Source organism: Nicotiana sylvestris, chromosome 12 (assembly GCF_000393655.2).
Source record: "Nicotiana sylvestris chromosome 12, ASM39365v2, whole genome shotgun sequence".
Taxonomy (NCBI): domain Eukaryota; kingdom Viridiplantae; phylum Streptophyta; class Magnoliopsida; order Solanales; family Solanaceae; genus Nicotiana; species Nicotiana sylvestris.
Genome location: NC_091068.1, coordinates 13,353,849 through 13,372,531, shown reverse-complemented (window position 1 = coordinate 13,372,531; position 18,683 = coordinate 13,353,849). Strand labels below are relative to the sequence as shown.

The 18,683-nt window shown below is 36.9% G+C and overlaps 2 protein-coding genes across 2 annotated transcripts; one reads left to right on the top strand and one right to left on the bottom strand.

Annotated features, from left to right (window-relative positions):
- Positions 1 to 377: 377 nt before the first annotated feature.
- Positions 378 to 3,201, bottom strand: LOC104221448 (abscisic acid 8'-hydroxylase CYP707A2). The gene is made up of 7 exons (XM_009772520.2): positions 2,907 to 3,201; positions 2,475 to 2,793; positions 1,943 to 2,329; positions 1,657 to 1,831; positions 1,430 to 1,536; positions 1,210 to 1,328; positions 378 to 1,086 (listed from the first exon to the last, which is right to left on the bottom strand). The coding sequence occupies exons 1-7, from the start codon at positions 3,104 to 3,106 to the stop codon at positions 978 to 980; spliced, it is 1,416 nt and encodes a 471-aa protein (XP_009770822.1). The 5' UTR covers positions 3,107 to 3,201; the 3' UTR covers positions 378 to 977.
- A 5,170-nt stretch (positions 3,202 to 8,371) lies between these two features.
- LOC138882692 (uncharacterized) lies at positions 8,372 to 9,025 on the top strand. Its single transcript, XM_070163305.1, has one exon. It carries the CDS (start codon positions 8,372 to 8,374, stop codon positions 9,023 to 9,025), a length of 654 nt encoding a protein of 217 aa, XP_070019406.1.
- Positions 9,026 to 18,683: the final 9,658 nt, after the last annotated feature.

Here is an 18,683-nt window from a genome sequence, read left to right as displayed (position 1 = left end):
ACACTAAGGGCCTGTATGGCAATTTTTTTTTTTACTTTTTCCGGAATTCGAAAAACTCTAAAATGCATGTTTTTACAATTTTCATTTCAGACCACTCGTAAAGATTCAAAAATAACTCCTATTTTGTATTCATGTCCAAATATAACTTCAATTTCAAATATCATTTTTTAACGTTGAATTTTTTTCCCCACATTTTTCGAAATTTTAATGCCCATTAAATACTACGCGTGCACTTCTTTTACTTATATTATTATATGTTTTTTTATTATTTATATCTTGTGAGGAAGAAGGGACGGTAGCTACATCGAAAGGATGAGGATGAATATGTATCAATCAACTGAATGAATATCGGAGCAATAACAAATAAACAACAATAATCTTGAGAAATTGACAGAACTATGTGCTGTCTTAATCAGACTTTCATTAATTGCCTTGCGGACTTTTTTACATGTCAGAATTCAATAAAAATTAACCCAAATAAATATTTAAAGAAATTTTTTTTTAAAAAAACTCTTACTATGGTACACTAATTAATTACCTTCTCCCTAAGGCCTAAGTTTCTCCTTTTCTTCAAGGAAAATGAATCACACCCTCTTGTGTTTTGACTTTCTGTGAAGCTACTCTGTATTTACAATTTTAGGTCCCTGAACATATCAAGATTGTGTTCGTCTTGAACTTGGCCGTATCCTTTGGAATGGTCAAGCTCATGCAATACCGACATTAGTGAGGCCTTGAATATCTTTTTCTTAAGATAAATATAAAGTTCAGACCAAAATTTTTGAATTCGGTCCAACGCGTAATCGAAACTCTACCTCCGCCCCTGATCCTGAACTTATCTTTGTTTAATATTTTTATTTTCATATTCCTTGAGGGAAACCCCATTTGTGGTTTCTTCATCTTCATTTTATCTTCTCCTCCTTTTTCTTCTTGTTCCAAATTTTTTTTTTTTGGGAATGAAGTTTTTATCTCACTCCTTATTAGACGTATGGTGATGAATTCTTGGGATATAGCTTAATGGGCAGACCATTTTGGGGAAGAGCAAATGGCCCATACTGAATTCCATTTTGTGGGCCCATCATAGACCACCTGTCAGAAATTAAGAAAAAAAAGTTTAGGAAAATATATTTGGCATACTATTTTTAGGAAATAAATGATGAGAATTCAGTTAGAATTATTTCTTTTTTTGTTTCTGTAAGATCTGTTACTGACCTGTACTTTGTGGTCAGATGATGTACAAGAACCAAAATCTCCATCTTGGCTAATTCATTCCCTGGACATGAGTGGACCCCATTGCCAAATGGCATGAAAGTATTGGGCTTTGGTGACACCTGTCACATAAAATGATTTGTCTCAGATAATAGGATTTTTATGGGAAAATAAGAAGAAAAAAGACTTAAAATTAAAAATTATAATTTTCTCTGATATTTACCTCAAATCTTGAAGGATCAAATTTCTCTGGCTCAGGAAAATTGTCTGGGCTGTGGTGAATGTTTCTAAAGAGTGGTAGTACTTTCCATCCTTTAGGTATTAAATATCCTGAAATTATCAAAAAAAAAATTAGCAAATATAACAGGAAAAGAGTATTTTTTTTAAAAAATATCTAAAATTGGTAAATGATAGTTTTGACTTGAACAAATCTAAAGAGTCAAAATTTACCTTCAAATTCAACATCTTCAACAGCTTCTCTAAAAGTAAAAGATAAGATAGAAGCAACTCTGAGTGTTTCTTGAATTACTCTTGTAGTTAAAGGCATATTTTTAGTATCTGCCCAATTTAGAACTTTTTCTTCACCATTCTCTTCTTTATTTCTCATTATAGTCTCTTGTTCTTCCTGGAAAAAAAATTTAAAAAAAAATTAATATTCCTGCTTCCTATAATGAAACCATACTTGGAAAAAAAAAAGTAGAAATTTTCTTGATTTTTCTTAGGGTATGGATCTTACTGTGACAGCATGTAGGACACTAGGGTTTTCTCCAAGATATTTAAGGATCCATGTAAGAACACTAGCAGTAGTGTCTCTAGCTGCGAAAATCACACCAATGATATTATCTGCAATTTGTTCGTCAGTGAGTCCTTCTTTATCTCCCATAAAAGAACCGAGTAAATCGGTATGATTGATCTTCATTTCCCTTCTAGTTGAGATGATTTTTGCCACAATTTTTGCTAATTCTTTCCTTGCTTTCATTGCTTTGTTGAATAATGTACCAGGAAGATTGATTGGCATTGAATTATACCCTTTTTCTAGAATGTAATAACACCTCTTTAGATCTTCTCTGTATAGGATTTCATCTTTTCCAAATATTGAAATCAATGCAACATTGAATGTATACTGCAAAATGACCAAAAATGTAGAAAACAAGTTTAGTAAACTATCCAAAATGCAGCATTATTCAATAACAGAGCAAAAAAACAGGGGACTCTGTTTTCCCCTGTTTTTTTGCTAAGTTTTAGTACTAGGAAATTTGAGAACATACTGTCTTCATTTCTTGATAAGTGTTGATCAATCTTCCTTCGAACGATTCGAGCGTACTTTTGACGATGGATTCGATATCTGGGACGATGTTTCTGATCGATTCGGGCGTGAAAGCACGAAGGACTAATTTCCTCAACTTAGCATGGTAATCACCTTGATGAAAGAAAATTGCTTGTTTTCCCAACATTCTTTCTTTACTAGCTGGAAATGTAGGCTTAAATAAGTTAGCTCTTGTGACTAAAACTTGTTTAGCTGCTTCAGGACTTGATATCATCACACAATTACAACCCAATATGTGAGTCTTGAATATTGAACCATACCTATAAAAAAAGAAAAAAAGAAAAAAAAACAAACACAAGCCATTTTTCATTAGCAACTTGAGATCAAGAAAATCAAGAGAAAACTAAAGAAAGTGAGTGATTTGTTTACTAACTTTTTGACTTTTGAGGCAAAGAAAACATTGGGATTTTGAGAGTAAAGTTGAAAAGTTTCTCCAATATAAGGCCAACCCAAAGTGCCAGGAGGAAGAGGCAATTTCTTGGCAGCAAAAGCCAAGAACTTGAAGATTGAATGGATAAGAAGAAGAGAGAAAGAAACAATAGCAAATAAGCAAAACATAGAAACAAACTCCATGTTTTTCCTTTAAGTTTCAACAGACAAAAGGTACTAAAAACAAGTACTTCAAATGTTGTTTGGTGCTAGGTTGCTAGTTTGAAACTTTGATGGTTTAATGAATGAAAAAAAACAAGTGCAAAGGGTGTGTATATATAGATAAAATGGAAGAAAAAAAAAATGATGGGGTGGGGTGAGGAGTATGGTGGGTGGGGTCCTTTAATTTACAGCTTGAATCCCACACACGGAATCTCCCTACAGCTCATTATTTTGTTGTATATATTCAAAATAGAAAGAGAGCGGAAAGGAGAGGGTGTGGGGCACGTGTAAGTTTGGATATATGTAGAAAGAGTGTGCGAGTGAAGTAGAGGTAAAGGGTAGAGGGGTAGGGAGAATTGGGTAGAGGTGAATCCAGAATATAAATTTATAGTAGGTAGATCCAGAATTTAAATTTATGGGTTTCTTGTAAGAACTCAAGTTAACATAACAATACTAAGGGGTATCGGGGAGTGACGAGCATGGGCGAAAGACAGATCCAGAATTTAAATTTATGGATTTCCGGTAAGAACTCAAGTTAATATAGCAATAATAATTAAATTTACACTTAAATATTTAAAAATAAGTAAGAATTATATATATATAATTGAAATAAAAAATTATTAGATTCACGTGAATTCGTAATTGACATGATAAATCCGCCCCGGATTTTTTTTTTTGGGGGGGGGGGGGGGTTTATGTTTTAGGACAAGTGGTAGGGGAAGAGTTGGTTGACTCGGAAAATTTTATTTTGTGTCTCATATAACTGATACTAGTTGTATGAGACAATTTTTTTGTCTCACAATTTTATGGATCCAGATCTTTGTGAACCCAGAAGTGTAAAATTAGGGTCCACAAATTTGTAAGATAAAAAGGAGTCTCATACAATTAGTGTAAATTGTATGAGACACAAAATAAAACTTCTAGGTTGACTCTATGGACTGGCAGCGACGCAGCGTACAGATTATGAAAGGGCAAAGGAGGAAAAAAGGGTATAGAGGGGATGAACTTGCTATCCGTACCATCGTATAGGAATTTTAAACAATGATTAGTAAAGGGAATCAAGAGTTTTAAAAATAAAATTTAACAGATGCATTAATATTCTTTAAGACTCCTTTTCCCAGGTATATATTGATGAGTTTTTTAATTTGATGAGTAACTTTTAGGTATATATTACGGGACATGTTATAAATTATGGATTGAAAACATAATCTTTTTTTTTTGAAAATTTGCTAATTTTTTACACATATGCTTTCATATTTCATGTCGAAATGTTGGATTCGATTTGAAAATTTGAGTTCGAAACACAATATTTTTTATAAAATTTGATAACTTTTCATTAATTATATATATATATATATATATATCATGTCAAAAATACTGAATTCACTTTGAAAATTTGAGTTATAAAATGTTTGGTAACTTGCCTCAACAGGTTGAACCCAAAATGACTCACTAAACTATTGGATAAAACGGGTCAAAATGGTATAATCAATAGGTTGAAATGCCATCAAAGCCTAATGTATAAAATCATATTTGAAGACGGGAAATTATAAATAAAAAAAATTAAAAAAGACAGTTCGGTGCACTAAACTCCCATTATGAGCAGGGTCCGGGAAAGGACCGGACCACTAGGATCTATTGTACGTATCTTTATCCTGCATCTCCGCAAGATGTTGTTCCACGACTCGAACCCGTGACCTCCAGGTCACATGAAAAATTATGAAAATTTGAAAGAATTTAAACTAAAAGAACTTTTTTTTTCTTCCAAAAAGCAAACTAAATAGAAAAAAGAAAAAAAGGGAGTTGGGTCATGTTGGACGAGTTTGATTATAATCCATTATTTAATCCATCTTCACCTTAAACCATTTTGGCATGTTCGGTCATAACTCATTTTCTTATTAACCCGTTTTGACTCGCTCAAATTTAACCAGTAGCCTCTTAATTTCCTCAAACTTTGACCTTTTCCCATTGTTTCTGAAATTACCATACATATTAAATGCAAGGTTGAACTTGAAGGACTCGAAGCATGTATATGAGATTTTTATATTATTATAATATGAGTATAAAGTATATTTTTGTTTTGTGTTGCCACGTGTTTGGTTGAATATCGATTCAACTTGATGTTTGACCTGACCTCATCTGGTTGATTTTAGACTTGACAACTTGAAGTATTTATTTTAAAGTTATTTGGATTTATCAAAGTTGGTTTCTACGAGAATAATTTCATTTTTGAAGTCCATAATTTTACACATAGGATTCAAAGTATGCAATGGTTTATAATAAACCCTATAGCAGATACATATAACTTCTGTACCAGGTAAATAATCATAACCATGTAATTTAATGCTAAGTATTAAAGCATTTAAAGAATTCTCATCATTAAGAGAAATTTACAAATTGGGGTAAGCATTAAAGTAAACAGGGCCATAAGCCAAACTGGTTTGTACAGTCCTTATAAGAGACTTTTTCCAGTTTTGATTTCTGCCATCTCTGAGAGCTGCTATAAAGCTTTCAGGTAAGCCTCTTAAAGTAAGTGGCTTAAAGGAGACTTGTATTAAGCCTATGTGTATAAATCTATGTGAATCCCTATAAGTGGCTAGATCATTTTCAGATAATAACCTGAACGTAGCATGATCACTATCTACGGGATGCTCTAGATGGAAAGTCTACCACATAATCAATTGGAGAAATGTATGAAGAATTTGATTTAGTCAACCTAGATGATAAACTGATATTATCAGTTTGTATTGGTTCATTGAACCTGATTTTTACAGTGCCATCTGAGGCTTGTTCTATTTCTGTAATCTCAGTATTACCAGTGTTTCGAGGTGCAACAACTTCCTCTATGACCCTAGCATTTTTTAAACGGTGAGTGGTTTTATGAAAATATCTGGAGGGTATAACTCCTTCTCTTACACAATTTAAATCTACTCCACTATCAAATAGAGCAACAAACTCTTTTCTGAAATTGTAGTCAATTAAAAGATTTATTTTTATTAAAAAAATTTGAGTGATAAAATATTGTAATTTTTCTAAAAATTCATCTTCAGGAAAATCCATTACTGCCAATAAAGTACTAGCAGTATTTTCTTCTGAAGGACTAGCAATATTATTTATCTCAATAATCTTAATGCTGGGATCTGTATTAATTACCCCAGAGTTTTCTAATTTGAAAATTTCACCATTTTTCTGATTTCAGACATGGTGTAAGGTCCTTTTTGAGATGGAATTTCTTCTACTTCTGTTCCTGTTTCTGGATTGGTAGGAATTTTATCTATTAGTTGGGACCTTAGTTCATGGTCTTTAATAACTCTTAGTAGATCAATCAAATTGTCATTAGACAGAACATTGATCTCTTAAGTCCCTAAATTGAGAGTAAATATTAAAAAATTCATCGTCAGTATTACAACAATGATTTAAGCTTAAGTTGTAGCCAAGCAACCTTTTTGATTTTATTTTAAAATAGGAAATATTACAGTAGGATTCTTTACAAGTGAATCCTTGCCAAACACCTCAATTTTTGGCTAAAAGTGATTTTGGCCAAAAAAAAAAAAAAAAACTGGGTCAAATAGGCTATAAGAACGAATTTTTTTGTTCGAGTTGTAGTTGTCCCGTTGCAATTGGTATATTTCTAGACTTATGGTCGATTAATATTCTACTTTTATACTAGGGTTTTCCAGTTCGCTTTACGGTATAAAGCAGGTTTGAATTCTTCTTCTTCCTTTTCGTTTTAGCTAATTTGAGTTTAATTTGAGGAGGCTCTCCGATCTTTACTGCATCTATTCCCTCTCCGATCACTGTCAGCTCGTTCTTTTCTACTTCTATACTTACTTTCTCCACCCCTGCAACTTTAAATATATGAATAAATAAATGTGTCTATTTACCATTTAGATCTTGTTTGGTTTCGGTATATTAGATCTTGTAGATCCGCTCCGCTGTTTCAAGTTTTTGTCTTCTCTGTTTGCTTTAGTTCTTGTCCTTTTTGCCTTGATTTTTCGCTTTCGGTATATTAAATTTTATTTATAGTTATTAATTTTACTTCTTCAAAAATAAAATTCCCTCTTTTTGCTCTACCGCCCCAATTCTATCATCGCCACTTTTGCTCAGAACCCCTTTTATCAAAGAACAATCCAATTTCAAATCGATACTCTCATTATTCTTAGCTATAGATTTTTACTTTTATTTCACTGAATCTGTTGAAGTAAATGTCAATAAAGCTCGAAATTTCCAAAATCGAAATTGCTGAATTTTCTGTACATAGCAAGAGATTTGTTTGGTTTGCTCTGTTTTCTTTGGTTTTACTTACTGATTTTCAGCTTTCCTTTACTAGCTTACAACTCCAATTTAATGGTAGTAGTTATGCTTTAGATTCCATTTGATCACCGGTTTGTTGTTGTTATGTTGCCGGATCTCCTCGCATATTTCAGAAGCTTGCTTGTTGTTTTTCTTCAGTTAATTTCGGCTGCTAGTTACTTTTGGTGCTACACCAGTGGTAGCGGTGATAGCCCTCTTTGGTCTTTGGGTCGTGGTATTTTCTATGTTTTCAGGGAAATTCTCAAAGTGGTTGGAGACAAGTTGGGCGCACGAGCACTAGCAAAGGAGAGCAACCTGGACGAGCGTCAGCAAAGGGCGGTGGGAAGCGATGCGTGAGCTTGCAAGTATATCGAGGGCTGCAAATCAACACAGGTTTGGTTCTCGGGAATTGGTACCTCCCGTTCTACTGGTGTTAGCTAAATTGATGTTACTTTAGTTCACAATAGTTAAATCATTCAATAGGTGTACAAGTAGTCACTTGTTTCCTTCTAGTTTGATTCGTTGTCCGTTGTGCACTAGCGAGTCTTTTGTAGATCTGTCATAGGTGTAGTGGCGGCAGTCTAGGATGATAGATTAAAGGCATGTCCTCAGGTGGGGCAGAGTGTGGGGCAAAGAGTGGGCCCGGGGTCAGGGGCTGGGTCGGGAGGCAGGGGAGGTAGAGGGAGCAAGAGAGCCTATAGGTTGAGAATCGGGTCATGGAACATAGGTTCGCTAACGAGTAAGTCTATAGAGTTGGCGAAGATCCTTCAGAAGAGGAAGATTAATATAGCGTGTGTCCAGGAGACTAGGTGGGTCGGATCGAGGGCGAGAAACGCGGATGGGTATAAGTTGTGGTACTCTGGAGTCGTGAGGGGTAAGAATGGAGTGGGTATCCTAGTAGATAGCCGTCTTAGGGAGTCGGTGGTAGAGGTCAGGCGTGTGAATGATAGACTAATGACTATTAAATTAGTGGTGGGTGAGTGTACTTTAAACGTCGTTAGCGCGTACGCACCGCAAGTAGGTTGTGGGGAGGAGATTAAAAGGCGTTTTTGGGAAGGGTTGGAAGACATTGTTCGTAGTATTCTGCCTTCCGAGAGGCTATTCATAGGAGGGGATTTCAATGGCCATATTGGGTCGTCTGCAGGTGGGTATACTGAGGTGCATGACGGCTTTGGTTTCGGGGAACGGAATGGAGGGGACATCTCACTGCTGGATTTTGCCAAGGCATTCGATCTAGTGATTGCAAACTCGAGTTTTTCGAAGCGAGAGGAGCATTTAGTTACTTACCAAAGTTCGGTGGCAAAGACTCAAATTGACTATCTCCTCCTCAGGAGAGGCGACAGAAGGTTGTGCGAGGATTGCAAAGTTATCCCAGGTGAGACCCTTGCAACGCAACATAGGCTCTTGGTGATGGACGTTAGTATTAGGATAAGAAGGAAACAGAGGTCAGTACGAGGCGGCACGAGGATTAGGTGGGACGCCTTGACTAAGGTTAAAGCCCAGGAGTTGGAAGGAAGGTTGTCGGCAATGGGAGCTTGGAGAAGTAGTGGGGACGCAAACACTACGTGGTCGACGATGGCAGACTATATAAGGAAGGCGGCGAGATAGGTGTTAGGGGTATCTTCAGGCCGCATCGGTGGCCACAAAGGAGACTGGTGGTGGAATGCAGTTGTACAAGGTAAAGGGGAAGCGAAGAAGGTGGCTTACCTGCGGTTAGTGGGGAGCACTGGAGAGGAGGAAAAGAGAGCGAACATTGCGAGATATAAGGTAGCTAGGAAAGAGGCAAACATAGCAGTGACGGAGGCAAAGATGACAGCTTTTGCTTGTTTGTATGAGGAACTAGGGAACAAAGGCGGGGAGAAGAAGTTACTCCGACTCGCTAAGGTGAGAGAGAGGACGGCTCGGGATTTGGACCAAGTGAGGTGCATAAAAGATGAGGACGGCAAAGTTTTGTTGGGGGATGACCAGATAAAGAGGAGATGGCAGACCTACTTTTATAAACTTCTAAATGAGGAAGGGGATCAGGATATTGTACTAGGTGAATTGAGGAACGCAGACAGCCCCCATGAACTAAGTGATTGTCGGGACATTGAGGTCGATGAGGTCATGGAGGCAATGCGTAAGATGAGAAGGGGCAGAGCTACCGGACCAGATGAAATTCCGGTTGAGCTTTGGAGGTGTGTGGGTAGAGCAGGCTTGGAATGGCTTACTAAGTTGCTTAATGTTATATCCAAGACTAATAGGATGCCCGAAGAGTGGAGGTGGAGTACAATGGTCCCGTTGTATAAGAACAAAGGCGATATCCAGATCTGTAACAACTATAGGGGTATTAAATTACTAAGTCATACCATGAAAGTCTGGGAGAGAGTGGTAGAAATGAGAGTGCGAAGGACGGTGTCTATTTCAGACAACCAGTTCGGGTTCATGCCGGGGCGATCTACCACAGAAGCTATCCACCTTATTAGGAGGATGGTGGAACAATACAGGGATAAGAAGAAGGATCTCCACATGGTGTTTATCGATCTAGAGAAAGCGTACGACAGGGTTCCTAGGGAGGTCTTATGGAGATGCTTAGAGGCTAAAGGGGTCCTGGTTGCCTACATTAGGGCGATTAAGGACATGTATGATGGAGCTAAGACTCGGGTTAGGACAGCAGGAGGCGATTCAGATTATTTTCCGGTTATTACGGGGTTGCACCAAGGGTCTGCGTTCAGCCCTTTCCTATTTGCCCTGGTGATGGATGCTATAACGCATCATATTCAGGGGGAGGTGCCATGGTGCATGCTATTTGCTGATGACATAGTCCTAATCGACGAGACACGACGCGGCGTCAGCGAGAGGTTAGAGGTTTGGAGACATACCCTTGAGTCCAAAGGTTTCAGGTTGAGCAGGACGAAGACGGAATACCTTGAGTGCAAATTTGGGGCAGAGCCGACGGAAGCGGGAGTGGAAGTGAGGCTTGATTCTCAAGTCATCCCTAAGAGGGGTAGTTTCAAGTACCTGGGGTCATTTATTCAGGGGTCCGGGGAGATCGACGAGGATGTCACACACCGTATAGGGGTGGGGTGGATGAAATGGAGGTTAGCGACGGGAGTCCTGTGTGACAAGAAAGTGCCACTGTTACTGAAAGGTAAATTTTATAGGGCAGTGGTTAGGCCTGCTATGTTGTATGGGACCGAGTGTTGGCCGGTGAAGATCTCACACATCCAGAGGATGAAAGTTGCAGAGATGAGGATGTTGAGGTGGATGTGCGGGCATACAAGGAAGGATAAGATTAGAAATGAAGATATTCGAGAGAAGGTGGGTGTGGCCCCCATGGAGGACAAGATGCGGGAAGCAAGACTCAGATGGTTCGGGCACATTCAGAGGAGGAACACTGATGCACCGGTGAGAAGGTGTGAACGACTGGCGGTGGTGGGTACGAGGAGAGGTAGAGGGAGACCTAAGAAGTATTGGGAAGAGGTGATCAGGCAGGATATTGCGCGACTTAGGGTTATTGAGGACATGGCCCTAAACAGGGAATTGTGGAGATCGAGCATTAAGGTTGTAGGTTAGGGGAAATTGTGATGTCTTTTTACAGCGCACTAGAGTGAGACTAGACAGTTAGGAATTAGTCTTAGGATGCTATTGATCAACTACTGATGATGGGCTTTATCTTCTATGTATTAATACCTTACATATTCTCGTATTTCCTATATCTCTTATATTGCTGTTAGTTTGTTTTTATGGTATTTATGTTATGTTATGGATTTTATGGTATTTTATGGTGTTTTATTATGAGTCTATTTATAGTACTAATATAGTGTCTCTTGTTGCCTCTTTGAGCCGAGGGTCTTCTGGAAACAGCCTCTCTGCCCCTCGGGGTAGAGGTAAGGTCTGCGTACATATTACCCTCCCCAGACCCCACTTGTGGGATTACACTGGGTTGTTGTTGTTGTTGTTGTATTCTTTACAAGTGAAGAGAGAAACTAGAGAGAAGGCTGAGCTAATACTTTGGCTAACGCCTGCCTCTAGAGAATGGAAAATGATCCTTATATAATGGATCAGTCTACAAACAAACAAAACTAAAAAGTAGAATTGGCCGACAAAATAATTACAGGTGTGACCGACAAGATAAAAAGATAAAGTCTATAATTACAAACGAACAAATAGCTTTATAAAAGCAGATTCCCTTCAATAATGGAGGGACCCTTTACTTTATTAAAGTTATTTTTATTACCCCAATAATTCATTGTATGGGGCCTTCTTATCCTTCATGCCTTATCTTTCCCTTTGTCGTTTATCCTTACAAAAGATTCTTCTGTGATTTCCTTCAGTTTTGCAAGAAAATCTTCAATTTCTTCCATGTTTACTTCTATGTTAGAAGTACTCTATGCTTCTCCTGCTGCACATACTTCTTCATCTGAAGTAGTTGCTAGTGAGGTCATAGATATATCATCCCCTATTCTTGCTTCAAAATTTTTTGCAAGATCCTTTTTTATTTCCTTGAAGTATGAAGCGAGGATTTCTTTTTTGGATATGGCTCCCTTCTTCATTTGGAGCTTTTTGGTGACCTGCTGGAAAGGGCTGATTTCTCCTTCATTGATATGTGTCCTTTCTCGTTTGACATACACATCAATTTTGTCTTTAATTTGTTGAATTAATTCTTCACCAAATAATTTTTCCTACTGGTTTGTTTGAACTAACTTTGTCCAGAAATTGTTATAAACAATTCTTTGGAGGCAAGGAACTCCTTCGTTGGTATAACCAACTTCTACATCCCATTTCATAATCCAAGGGATAGAAAATTCTATGAAAAAATACATAGCGGCAATTCCATCGTAAAGATATTATCTTTTTGTAATGAAATAATTTTGGGAGATATATCTACCCATTGAGTATATAAACTCTTAAATAGAGGAGGAAGTATTTCTACTGATGGACCATATGATTTCCACCATTTAAAGAACCAATTTGGAATTTGCTGACTGTTCATATTAGAACATAGCTTAATGAACCATGAGTGTTTCCTATTAGGATTCTCATAGAGGAAAGTTTTATTAGAACTTTCAACATAGTCTCAATAATTAAATTTAACCGAGATTTTCTGATCAGGATGAGTATATTCTCGATTCTTAAGGGTACTCATACCCCATTCATCTGCAGGTATAACCTTTTTGATAATAATTTTTGAAAAACTATAAGTTTTCTTGGTATTGGTAGGATAAAAATGCTGAATTTCAGTTGATCCTGTCGTTGAGAGTATAATCTCATTGTGCATCCTGTATTTATAAGCAAGAGTAGCGTATGACGCGATATCAAAATATCTGGTCATTAATTGCCATGGGTTATCCTTCCATTTAAGGTCGGATTGTTCCAAAAGAATTATTAACTCTTTTGTATCCTTTCGGTTATAAACCTCAAAGTTTTCATTGCTATCCTCTAATATAACTGAGGAATAGGTTGGTACATTAGATGATGTACCCTCATGTTTCTTGGATTGTATAAAATTCATGAATTCCTTATATAAATGATGATCTGTATTACCTCCTGCTATATTAGCAGCATTAATTTTTGGCTTCCCATTTGGGCGAGAATATTATTCCCTCTGCCTTCGGCAGATGCCCTTCCTCTTTCTCGAGGAGGTCTATATGTAGGCCTCATAATTTGTAGAACAAAATAAAGAACTATTAGTTCAAATATTCTCTTGTAAGAAAATCAGGAAGGGTATTATCAGACCCTTTTTAATATATTCTCAAAATCAAAAGAAGCTAATAAAGCTTGCCACCTTGCAAACATTTGTTTAGAAACATCATGTTTAAAATCTTTATTAAAGATAAACTTTGCCGCTTGACAGTCAGTCTTAATAAGAATTTTTTGATTATATAAATCGGTTTGAAATTTAATAACACATTTGACAACAACAAGAATTTCTTTAGCTACAGTCGCATAATTTTTCTGGGAGTTATTCCATGTAACGACCCGACCGGTCGTTTTGAGTTTTGCACTTCGCTCGCCAGTTCTTAGGCATTACTTGCCTCATGTGGTGTATTATGACTTATGTAAATCATTGGTGTTGGGTTTCAGGTTAATCAGAATGAATTTGGAAGAATAGTCTCAGTTGAAAGCTTTGAATTTGAAAGGTTTGACCAAGAGTTGACTTATGTGTAAATAATCTCGGATCGGAATTTTTATGATTTGTCTAGCTCCATTAGGTGATTTATGACTTAGGAGCGCGATCGGAATTGGTTTTGGAGGTCCGGTGTGGAATTTGGCTTGAATTGGCGAAAGTAGTATTTTAGCGATTTCCGGTTGATAGGTGAGATTTTGATCCAAGTCTCGGAATGGAATTCCGAGAGTTTCTGTAGCTTCATTATGTGATTTGGGATGTGTGTGCAAAATTTCATGTCACTCGGAGATGATTTGATCGGGTTTTTGATCAAATGCGTGTTTCAGAAGTTTTTGGAAAACTTAGGCTTGAATTCGATGTAAATTGATGGTTTTGATGTTGTTTGAGGTGTTTTGTTGATTGGAAAAAGTTTAAATGATGTTATGGGGTGTGTTGGCATGTTTTTTCGGGGTCACATGAGGCTCGGATAAGTTTTGGAAGAGTTTTTGGAAGATTTTTGCTGTTTTGAGCATAAGCACGTAATGATCCAAAGGTCCATTTTTAGTTCTCGAGATTGAAATTTGATTTTGAGACTTCCGTAATTTTGATAATGAATTATAGGACTGATCTGGAAAGTTTGGTCTAATTTCATCAAGTCGCGATTGGATTTTTGACGCGAAACATCTGTTAATTGTTTAACGAGCGAAATGGATATCGCACTGAGCAAACGAGCTCCGAATTGAGTTTCGACTAAATGGCTATGTTTGTATCATTATTTTTGACTCATAGGAACAAGAATCATCGAATTCCGAGGTCCCAGGCCCGAGAAATAAATTTTTGAGTAAATTTGTTTTCTGAAAATATTTAAGGAAAATGGAAATGAAATTTGATTAGAAAGTGATGACATCGGGACCGTATTTTAGTTCTGATGCCCGGTACAGGTCTTATATATGGTTTAAGCACTTTCTGTAAAGTTTGGTTGAAAACGGACGTCATTTGACGTGTTTCAGACTCAAAATGAAAAATTTGATGTTTTATGAAATTTCAAAGAATTCTTGGATTTTAAAGCTTAATTCATGGTATATGACGTTATTTTGGCGATTTGATCGCACGATTAAGTTCGTAGGATATTGTTGAGTTAGTGCATATGATTGGTTAGGAGCCCCGAGGGCTCGGGAGTATTTCGGAGGTGTCTCGGAGTGATTTCGAACTTAGGAAAATTTGGTGAAAAATTGCAGAAATAGTACCCAGTGAACAGTAACCGCGCGGGGTGAACAGTGACCCGTGAACAGTACCCCGTGAACAGTACCAGACAGAATGTTTCGGGAGATTTTTCCATTTTTGACGATTTGGAGCTCGGGTGAGGCAATATTTCGAGAGATTTTCAGGGAGAACAACGGGGTAAGTATTCTTAACTCAATTTTGGTTAGATTACTCGAATCTATTACAAATTTTGGCATTAAATCCGTGAATTTAGCGGGAAAAGTTAGAAACCCTCTCGGATAGAATTTAGGATTTGAGGGTTGAAATGTTATGGGAATTTGATAATTTTGGTATGGTTAGACTCGTGGGGAGACAAGGAACTCGTTGATGTAAAAATTTCTGAATTTCGAGACGTGGGCCCGGGGCTCGGGTTTTTCCAAATTCGTTAATTTTGATATTTTTCGAGCGTTTTCGATTGGGTATTGTCCCTTTAGCATAATGCGACATATTCGTTGTGATTTTGAGCAGATTCGTCGCACAAGGAGGCTAATTTGAGAGGCAAGGGCATAACGAGCTAGAGCTTTGGCCGGTTGGAGGTGAATAATGAGTGTAAATGATGTCCTGAGGGTTTGAAACCCCGTATTGCACATCATAGTGCTATATTGAGGTGAGACACACGTTGGATGAAGAGCAAGGGATCCTTTACTACTGAGGATTGTGACTTGGTCCATCCCGTATTGATGATTTTACTGCATATTTGATTGAAACTGATTTGTTATCATCATGATTTGGGCTGTTTGCCATATTTGGGCTTCGTGCCAATTATTTGAATCCTTCGTGAATTTTTATCACTATTTCCTCACTGTTTTGACTTATATTTAAACTCAGTCCTGTTGATGATTATTGTTTTACAAACTCAGCCACTTTTATACAGATTTGAAACTCAAATGATATTTCTAAATGATATTTTGGGCTGAGAACTACTGTTTTACAAATGCCCAAGGGGCTTGTGATGATTTTCGGACTGAGTGAGGCCAAGGGCCATATGTGAGGATATGCTGAGTGATATGAGACCGAGGCCTGAGTTACTATTTATGCCACGCGGTGGCTTGAGTGATGTGAGGACACTTTCAGGCCTTATGAGTGATGTGAGGAGGCTTTCAGGCCTTATGAGTGAAGTGAGAAGGCTTTCAGGCCTTATGTTATTATTGCGCTTGGGCTGTATCCTCTGGAGTCTGCACACCCACAGTGAGCGCGGGTACCTATGTGATTTGAGACAGTGGTAACAATGACAAGGTATGATGCAATTTGGTTAGGTAATAATGACTGATCAGGACTAACACCGTGAGGTCAGGTAACAATGGCTGACCAGGAACTAATTTGTGCCTGAGGGGCTGGTACTATTCTATATGATTGCCCGAGGGGCGAGGTTTATATGTTCATTTTGCATACTCACTTGTCTTTTACTTGTTTAATTGTGGTATTTGTGCCCGAGGGGCGGATTTCTGTGCATAGCGGCACTAATTGTTTTGAAATTATTTCACAACTGTTGAAAAGATCATTTTCAAAAGAGGTTTAAAACTGAGCCAAGGTATTTTCTAAAGAATTCACAGTTTCACTGATTTTTCTCAAGGAGTTTTACACTGCTTCTATATAGCATGTTGGTTGCTTTACGTGATTTCTTGTTGCTCAGTTATTATTTACCTTTATTACTCACTGAGTTGGAGTACTCACTTTACTCCCTGCACCTCGCGTGCAGTTGCAGGTATTTATTCACCCGGTAGCGGGTATTGGCTGCGTGGAGGCAGAGTTGTAGAGGTTTTAGTGAGGTGACTGCCAGCGTTCGCAGCACCACTGTCTTTCTATGTTATTCATTATTCTTGTTCAGTGTATTTCTAGACTGTAAAGTGGAAAATTCATTCTTATATATGCTCGTGACTTGTGACACCCCGGTTAGGGCTGTGTCGGGCTGGAATTCCGCATTATTATCTATATTTGTGTTAATTAACTGCTTTAAAAGATGAATTGGGTTAGACTGACTGGCCTTGTCTTCAAGAGAGGCGCCATCACGACCGAGTTCGGGGTTAGGGTCGTGACATTCCATTTACCAGAATAAAACTGAACAAGATATTCTTGTTTATCTATTGGAGAACATTGTTTTAATATTCCTCCATAACCAATGTCAGAGGCATCAGTTTCCGCAGTATTTGCCCAAGTAGGTTTGGCGAGAGTTAAACATGGAAGGTTATTAACCTTTTGTTTAATTCTCTTGACTGCTCCAGTATGACTGTCAGTCCATATTTTGGGGTTCTTCTTTAATCTTTCATAAAGAATAGCAATATCTTTAGCAAGGTCCTTTATAAAAGGAGAAATGTAATTTTAACTTCCTAGAAATATCTGGAGCTGGGTTTTATCCGTAATTATATCAGGGAATTTAGAAGCAAATTCAATACTTCTATTTATTGGAACAATCCTCCCCTTCTCAATGTTATGACCCAAAAATCTTATAGAAGTTTGGAAAATCATCATTTTTGGTTTTGATATAGCTAAACCATTTTGAATAATATTCTTTTTGAATAAGTATAAATGTTTGAAATGAGCTTCAAGATTTTTTGAAAATACTAGAATATCATCAATATAAACTATTATAAAATCCGTATAAGGAAGGAAAATATCATTCATAATCTTTTGAAATTCAGAGGGAGCATTTTTCAAACCAAAGGGCATAACATTCCATTCATTTTGGCCCATTGGCACATTAAAAGTAGTTTTATATCTATCTGATTCAGGTATCTGAATCTGCCAATAACCTGATTTTAAATCAAATTTTGAAAATATAATGGTATCATGAAGTCTATCTAGTAAATCCTTTTTATTGGGGATATGATATCTAATCCATTTTAATACCTTATTAAAGGGTTTATAATTAATTACTAGTCTAGGAACTCCGCGTTCCTGCTCAGCATGCTTATTTACATAAAATGCAGTACAAGACCATTTAGATCTTGAGGGTCTAATTAAACCCTTTTGTTGTAAGGAATCAATTTCCTTGTTGCATAACTCCAAATACTCAGAGTTCATTTGACAAGGTCGAGCCTTGGTAGGGATATTATCCTCGAAAAAGTCTTCTTCATATGGAAGACTTATAATATGTTTTTTCCTACTCCAAAATTAATTCGGATGGTCCCCGCAAATAGAAGTAGAAAATTGGTTTTTGAGAAAATTGATTTTTTCTGTTAACTTAGGATTTTTTAAATCCTGTCCAATCGTAATGGAACAAATTTCATTTTTCAAAAAATCAATTTGATTGACTTTTGAAGAAATATTATTAGAAATAATCTCATTTAAAAATCTTTGGACTGGCTCGTTATAAACTCAAAAGTGATCCTCTTACCATTATAGGTACCAGTGAAACATTTTGTATCCCAATATAAAAAGGGCATTAATTTGATAAAAAATGGGACACCAAGTATTACTTCTTGTTGAATGTCTTTTACCAAAACAAAACTCTCAGGAATGCATGTGTCTTGTTGGCAAATATAAGCTTTAGGTAATTTATATAAAATACCCATTGCACCACCACTAGCATTTTTTAAACGGTGAGCGGTTTTATGAAAATATCTGGACGGTATAACTCCTTCTCTTACACAATTTAAATCTGCTCCACTATTAAATATAGCAACAAACTCTTTTCTGAAATTGTAATCAATTAAAAGAGTTATTTTTATTAAAAACTTTTGAGTGATAAAATATTGTAATTTTTCTAAAAATTCATCTTCAGGAAAATCCATTGCTGGCAATAAAGTACTAGCAGTATTTTCTTCTGAAGGACTAGCAATATTATCTATCTCAGTAATCTTAATGCTAGGATCTATATTAATTACCCCAGAGTTTTCTAATTTGAAAATTCTTTCATCTAAAGCTATATTTGAAGCTTTTAGTTCCGAGATTTCTTTCTTGAGATAACTTATCTTA

What these genes read in the sequence shown, in the direction of transcription:
- LOC104221448 (XM_009772520.2), bottom strand. Translation starts at nt 3,106, where the DNA reads ATGGAGTTTGTTTCTATGTTTTGCTTATTTGCTATTGTTTCTTTCTCT. An exon ending in TGAAGATGTTGAATTTGAAG is followed by an intron (nt 1,537 to 1,656) that starts GTAAATTTTGAC and finishes TGATAATTTCAG; the next exon opens with GATATTTAATACCTAAAGGA. An exon ending in CATCTGACCACAAAGTACAG is followed by an intron (nt 1,087 to 1,209) that starts GTCAGTAACAGA and finishes AATTTCTGACAG; the next exon opens with GTGGTCTATGATGGGCCCAC.
- LOC138882692 (XM_070163305.1), top strand. Translation starts at nt 8,372, where the DNA reads ATGACTATTAAATTAGTGGTGGGTGAGTGTACTTTAAACGTCGTTAGC.